Source organism: Penaeus vannamei, chromosome 40 (genome assembly GCF_042767895.1).
Source record: "Penaeus vannamei isolate JL-2024 chromosome 40, ASM4276789v1, whole genome shotgun sequence".
Lineage (NCBI taxonomy): Eukaryota > Metazoa > Arthropoda > Malacostraca > Decapoda > Penaeidae > Penaeus > Penaeus vannamei.
This window is the reverse complement of record NC_091588.1, coordinates 4,159,006-4,166,505: the sequence shown is the minus strand read 5'-3', so window position 1 is coordinate 4,166,505 and position 7,500 is coordinate 4,159,006. Positions and strand designations below refer to the sequence as shown.

At 41.5% G+C, this 7,500-nt stretch overlaps 1 protein-coding gene across 1 annotated transcript in view; it reads right to left on the bottom strand.

Moving 5' to 3' along the window:
• Positions 1–326: 326 nt before the first annotated feature.
• The window catches only part of LOC113823767 (uncharacterized), an 8,286-nt gene continuing 1,112 nt past the window's right edge, over positions 327–7,500 (bottom strand). Inside the window, exons 2-7 of the mRNA XM_027376455.2 lie at positions 6,249–6,311; positions 5,840–5,905; positions 4,207–4,310; positions 2,378–2,504; positions 1,488–1,579; positions 327–1,090 (exon numbers count right to left, since the gene is read on the bottom strand). Of these exons, the coding sequence (XP_027232256.2) occupies positions 1,036–1,090; positions 1,488–1,579; positions 2,378–2,504; positions 4,207–4,310; positions 5,840–5,905; positions 6,249–6,311 (507 nt within the window). The 3' untranslated portion in view covers positions 327–1,035. The remainder of the gene's footprint in view (positions 1,091–1,487; positions 1,580–2,377; positions 2,505–4,206; positions 4,311–5,839; positions 5,906–6,248; positions 6,312–7,500) is intronic.

Sequence of the window (7,500 nt, the reverse complement as noted above, 5' to 3'; positions counted from 1 at the left end):
ACAGAAAAAAATGATTCTTGATTTCTTGTTTTGATGGAGGTCGAAACTTTTTATTTTCTTGTTTTCCTATTTTTATTTTTATTTGTCATTTTGTTTGCATTTCAATGAATATGCATTTTTCTTGATTGATTTTCAGAAACATTTTCTTTATGAGTTTTCTTCTTGTTTTTATTTAATGTATTTGTTTTTCTGTTTGTCTGTCTGTTTACTTTGCGCTTTCCGCTTCTCTTCTGTTTATCTATTTTCTTCTCCTCCAATCTGTGTCGCTTTTTTCGTCTTATTTTGTGTCATTTTTCTTCTTTCTTCTTTCTCTCTTTCGTTCTCTCATCGCCACTGGCATTTTCTTGTCCGTCAGTCATTTTGTTATCCAAGTCACTCCACACGGATATCATGAGTCATTTTTCTAATCATTTAAGTCAGTTAGTATTCCAGTCACTTCATCCGGATCTTGAGTCAGTTCGTATTCCAGTCACTTCACTTTGTCTAATCTTCAGTCTGTTTGTTAGTTCTCCCAGTCACTTCATTTTTCGTTTTTTTTTTGTTTTCTGGTTAATCAGTCAGTTCCTTGGTCACTTCATTCTGTCAGATATCCAGTCAGTCAGTTTGCCAGTCACTTCACTCTGTTTTCTAACCAGTCAGTTCCTTAGTCACCTTACTCAGTCAGGTCTCCAGGTGACCACTCTTTCTTCCCAGTACCTCAGTCACTTCAGATCTCAAATTAGTCAGTTAATTTGCCGTCACTTCACTTTACTCTCCAACCAGTCAGTACCTCATTCACTTCAGATCACAAATTAGTCAGTTAATTTGCCAAGTCACTTCACTTTGCTCTCCAGTCAGTTAGTACTTACTCACCTCACTCAGTCATGTCTCCAGTCAATCAATTTTCCTAAGTCACTTCCCTTTACTTTCAATCCAGTCAGTCACCTCTCTCAGTCAGATCTATGATAAGTCATTTTATTTGCCGTCACTTCCACTTTCTCTCCAGCCAGTTAGTACCTCATTCACCTCACTCAGTCATGTCTCCAGTTAGTCAGTTCATTTGCCAAAAAGTGCGTTAAACAGCAAGTGGAAAAATCTCTTGTCGTTTTCTCTGTAAATCATAATAAAGTTCTTATTAAGGATTATATATGACTGTGGTAACTGGTTCATCAATATATATATGGATTATATTTCAAGTACACACAGCTGTGCGTATGTTTCTTCATATATCGATTTTTATATTTATGTTGGCGTATGTGTGTATAAATGAGTGTGTGTGTATACATGCATACATACATTCATGCATACACAGACATACACACACACACACATACATACATATATAGACACACACACATACAAACAGACAGACATACGCACACACACACACACAAACACACACACACATCCATCCTCCATCCACCTCCCCCCTCTCTCCCTCCTCTCTCCTCTCCCCCCCTCCCCCCCACGACGCCGCCGAAGCTCATCCGGGGACCTCAGGAACTCACTTGACTTCCCGGATGTTGACGTCAGCGCAGAAAGTCTCGTCCACGATGTCACAGTCGCTGACATCCTGACAGTTCTCAGTCACGACACGCCACTGTGGGTTCCGGGAAGTTAGGGGCTGGTGGTAAACTTCTTTTATCTATCTATTATCTATCTATCTTCGTTGTTTTTTTGAAGTTCAGGGGGTGAAATGTATTTAGATTTATATATATATATTATATATATATATTCAAGTCTTTCTGTGAAAGAAGAAGAAGGAGAAGAAGAGCGAGAGAGAGATAAAGAGATAGGGGGTGGAGGGAAGGAAGGAGGGAGAGAGAGGGAGAGAGATAGAGATAGAGATAGATAGATAGATAGATAGATAGAGAGAGAGAGAAAGGTAGATAGACAGATAGATAGATAGAGAGAAAAATTAAGAAAAACAGAAAGAGAAAGAACGACCGAGAGAGAGAGAGAAAAAAAAAAAAGAAAGAGAGAGAGCGAGCGAGAGAGAGAGAAAGAAAAAAGAAAGAGCGAGCGAGAGAGAAAGAGAAAGAGCGAGCGAGAGAGAAAGAGAAAGAGCGAGAGAGAGAAAGAGAAAGAGCGACCGAGAGAGAGAAAGAGAAAGAGCGACCGAGAGAGAGAAAGAGAAAGAGCGAGCGAGAGAAAGAAAGAGCAACCGAGCGAGAGAAAGAGCGAGAAAGAACGACCGAGAGAGAGAAAGAGCGAGCGAAAGAAAGAGTGACCGAGAGAGAGAAAGAGCGAGAAAGAAAAAACGACCGAGAGAAAGAAAGAGCGAGAAAGAAAGAGCGACCGAGCGAGAGAAAGAAAAAAGAACGACCGAGAAAGAGAGAAAGACAAACAGCGAGAAAGAAAGAGCGAGAGACCCAGAACCCTACCCCCCCCCCCTCACCTGCAGGACGCAATCATCACAGGTCACTTCGTCGGGCAGCATCAGGGGGATCTCGTAGGAATCGGCCTCGCGGATCTGGTCCATCTTGAACTGCGTCCCCGAACCGTCGGCCAACTGGAGGGGGATCCTGTATGGGGTTGGGGGAGGGGGGAGGGAGGGAGGGAGGGTGGGATGGAGGGAAGGTTGGAGGGAGGGAGTGGGGAGGGAAGGAGGGTGGGGGTGGGGGTAGGGGAGGGAAGGAGAGAGAATGGGGGTTTGTAGGGAGGATGGGGGAGGGAGGTAGGGAGGACGAGAGGGTGGGGGTTTGAGGAGAGAGAAGATAGGGGAGGGAGGGAGAGAAGGTGGGGAGGGTGGGAGAGGGTGAGAGAATGGGAGTTTGAGAGGGTGGGGGTAGGGGAGGGGAGGGGGGAGGGAGGTAGGGAGGACGAGAGGGTGGGGGAGGGGGAAGGAGAGAGGGTGGGGGGAGGAGAGAGGGTGGGGGTGGGAGGGAAGGAGAGAGGGTGAGGGAGGGGGACGGGGTAGGGGTGGGGGAGGGGTAGAGGGTGGGGGAGGGAGGGGTAGACGGTGGGGGAGGGAAAGAGAGAGGATGGGGTGGTGAGAGGATGGGAGAGAGGGTGGGGGAGGGAGGGAAAGAGAGAGGGTGGGGGTGGTGAGAGGATAGGAGAGAGGGTGGGGGCGGAGGAGGGAAGGAGAGAGGGTGGGGGAGGGAGGGAGAGAGGGTCAGGGAGGGAGAGAAGGTGGGGAGGGAGGAAGAGAGGGTGGGGGAGGAAAGGTGAGAAGGTGGGGGAGGGAGAGAGGGAGGGGGAGGGTGAGAGGGTGGGGGTGGAGGAAAAGGTGGGGGAGGGAGGGAAAGAGGTCGGTAGTGGGCGAGAGGGTGGGGGAGGGAAGGAGAAAGTGAGAATGAAAATCAACAAAAGCAAAAACAATAATAACAACAAAAAAAACAAAACAATAAAGAAGATATGCATAATAAGATAAAGCAGATAATGGTAATGATCATAAAATATTAATGATAATGATAGGATGATAATGAAATAAAAAAAATAGTGATAAGATGAAGGGATGACAAGAAGATCGGAAAAACAGGAAAGCCAATTGATAAACAGGTGAGACAACACATCAAGAAACACGCACATGAACACACATACAGACATCCTCATGCACCCACACACATACAAACACCCTCCGCACATACAGACTCACCCCCCCCCACACACACTCTCTCTCCCCCATGCAAACACTCTCCCCCCCCCCCCCATACACACACACTCTAAATCAAGCCACCCCCTTTCCCCACACACAAACCCAACCCCCACTCCCACATAAACACATACACCCTACTCCCCCCACACACACTCTCTCATCCCCTCTCCCATATAAACACACATCCTTCTCCCCCACCCCACACACACTCTCTCATCCCCTCTCCCATATAAACACACACATCCTCCCAATCCTCTCCCCCCCCCACACACAAACTCACCCCTCTCTCCCACATAAAACACACACACCCATCCCTCTCCCCCACACACTCCCACTCCCTCTCTCACATAAACACCCCCTCTCCCCTCCCCCCACACACTCTCACCCTTCTCTCCCACATAAAACACACACACACCCTCCTTCCTCTTCATCCCCCACACAAACCCACCCCCTCCCACATACCCTCCCCCCCCCTCCACACCACCACACACTCTCACCCTTCTCTCCCACATAAAACACACACACACCCTCCCCTTCCTCTTCATCCCCCACACAACCCCACCCCCTCCCACATACCCCCTCCTCTCACCCCCCCTCCACACACACACACACAACCAAGACCTCACCTGAGCAGACACTCTTCCTGCTGGGTATTTCCTTCTTCAGGGCAAAGGTAGAACTCGAAGGTGCCTTTCAAGTCAGCTGGAATGCGTGCCAGGGTCATCAGGATCTGTACGGGGAGAGGGTGGCACTGTTGAGAGGAGTTAAGGAGTAGTATTTAGGAGTTAAAGAGTAGTATTTAGGTGTTAAGGAGTAGTACTGAGGAGGTAAGGTAGGTGAAGTAGTATTTGGGAGTTGAGGTAAGTTAAGGAGTAGTATTTAGGGGTTAAGGTAAGTGAAGTAGTATTGAGGTGTTAAGGTATAGTTAAGAAGTAGTATTTAGGGGTTAAGGTAAGTTAAGGAGTAGTATTTAGGAGTTAAGGAGTTAGTACTGAGGAGGTAAGGTAGGTGAAGTAGTATTTAGGAGTTAAGGTAAGTTGAGGACTAGTATTTTGGAGTTAAGGTAAGTTAAAGACTAGTATTTAGGAGTTAAGGTAAGTTAAGGAGTAGTATTTAGGTGTCAAGGAGTAGTACTGAGGAGGTAAGGTAGGTGAAGTAGTATTTAGGGGTTAAGGTAAGTTGAGGACTAGTATTTAGGAGTTAAGGCAAGTTAAGGAGTAGTATTTTGGAGTTAACGTAAGTTAAAGACTAGTATTTAGGAGTTAAGGCAAGTTAAGGAGTAGTATTTTGGAGTTAACGTAAGTTAAAGACTAGTATTTAGGAGTTAAGGCAAGGAGTAGTATTTTGGAGTTAAGGAGTATTATTTACGCCATTAAGAAGGAAGTGTTAGTACTATGAATATAGCAGTGTTAGTAGTATTAGTATTACACTATCAGTATGGCACTGTTAGTAATATCAGTATTATACTATCAGTATGACACTGTTAGTAGTATTAGTATTAAATTATACGTTGTAGTATAGATTTTAGTGTTGTAGGGTATATGTTTTAAGTATTATCGAAGTTCTGAGGATGTGTTACGATTAATCTACTAGTGTTATGATGATCTGCTCAGGAAGAGGATGGCAGTACAAGTAGATAAGTTAGTATTAGGAAGTTAGGAGTTAGGAAGTTAGTATTGTCGTTAGTGGGAAGGAAATGTTAGTAGTATCAGTAATTACAATGTTATTATCACTGGCATCGAAGAACAAAGTGTGGTGGTGTGAGTTTTAGTGTTATAGTGTGTGTTATAAGATCTATCAGTGTTATGAGGATATAAAGGTATGTATTATTTGTAGTACTGATGCTATGAGGGAAAATACAAGGTACGTGTTATGAGCTTTGATATTTGTGTTATTATTAAGGACACAAGCTAAAGTGTTATAAGCTATGCTAGGTGTTATGGCTCATGATGTCACTGGTAAAGGTGCAAAAACGTGATACATTTCATAACAATATCCTATTCCAACACTCGGGAATACCCTGTAAACATACCGGTAAATGAAAGATGGAATAATGCACTGGCCGCATTTGATATCATGAATTTATAACCTCTCTGACAGGGAATCAGACCTTTTGTTGGGTCGTGTATCAGTGGATAGAGTGCCCGTCTTGTGAATTTCTTTGCAATGGCGGTGGGGGTTCGAATCCCTGTCAGAGAGGTTATAAAACCATACCAGTAAATAGATAATTGGAACTTAAATAGAGGGAAAGGGACTTACTCCACCAGCAGGGTACTCGTTCATTCTGGCTGAGGACTTGGTATAGCTGTCCACCTCGACGTCTCCCTGTAAAAGGAGGTTGGTATCGTTAGTGTAAAATGGACTTTTTTGTCAAAGGTTTTATTGAGTTAATTTTTTTTTTTTTTTTTTTTTTTTAGTTTTCTCCTGTTTGGAAGTGGATATTATGACAAGATTTTTTTTTTCTTTTTTTATGTATTCTTTCTTGTTTTTCTTTTTTCCTTTCACTCTCTTTCTCTCTCTTATCTCTCTTCTCTATTTTCCCCCCCTTACTCTTTATCATTTTTCCTCCTTTCCCTCCTTTATCAATTTCTTTTCTCCTTCATTCTCCCTCTTCCTCCCTTTATCTTCCATTTCCTCTTACTCTTCCTTCCCAATTCCTTCTACTTACCAGATTCCTACACTGACGAGGTATAGGATCCAGGAGGCTTTGAGCAGAGCAGGATCCTCCGAGCTGGAAGAAAAGACGATTTGAAAAAGAGATTAATTTGTGTATTTATTTATTATTTGTGATTTTGATCTAATAATTGTTTTTTTTCATTTTTTTTCTATTTTTTGTTTATTCTATTTATTTATTGTTTGTGATTTTGATATAATAATTATTTCTATTTTTTATTTTTTGTTTATTTTATTTATTTATTATTTGTAATTTTGATCTAATGATTATTTCTATTTTTTCTTTTTTTGTTTATCTTATTTATTTATCATTTGTAATTTGGATCTAATGATTATTTATATATTTTTATATTTTTTATTTATTGTATTTATTTATTATTTGTAATTTTGATCTATTAATCATTTCATTTTTTTATTATTTTATTTCTATTTTATATTTTTTATTTCTATTTATTATTTATTGCTCTTTGTTTCCGAATTTGCATATTTTTGTTTCTATTTATCGTTTATGGTTGTTTTTATTTTCTTTTATTTTAATTTCATTTATTCATTAAAAAGAAAATATGGAGCGAAATGGAAAAAAAATATATTGCAAAAAGTCTGGGGTAGAAAATATGGGTTTGCAGAACATAAAAAATTACAAGATCATTCAAGTTTCAAGCTTTTTGTGGCACGTTTTATGAATGAATCCCGTCCTTTGTTTTATTCCAACATTTCCGAAAAAGGGACATTGTTTTTGACTGAATTTAAGGGTTGTAATTATTACTATTAGTGTAATTTTGTTTTGTATGACGTCAATCCAAAGTTTAATAAGCCAATAACATTAAAAAACAAAAAAACAGAGAACCCTTAGCAAACAAACACAGCCGTACAAAAACAAAAGTTTGGAGTGTCATTTTGTTGTCGTCTTTGGCATAATTTTCATCTTTACAAAGAAAACATCAATCTTCTCTACTGTCTACATGCTCTATAAACTCTAACTAAACGCTTAACCAAACTGAGCTTATAGTTTAAAACCTAATTTAAGTTCAGGAGTTTGGAGTGACGTACAACAGCGCACAAAAAAAGGCCCCGTATTGTTTTGAAAGACAAGACGCCTCCTGATTGGTTGTCCTCTATCACGTGACTACAAAGAAGCTCTCTGATTGGCTTTCGGCAGCACGGGTCTCAGAGTGGCAATATTTACAGGTTTATGAAAGCAGAACCTCCTGTACTGGTTCTGGTCCGGCCTTATTGTTATATTATTT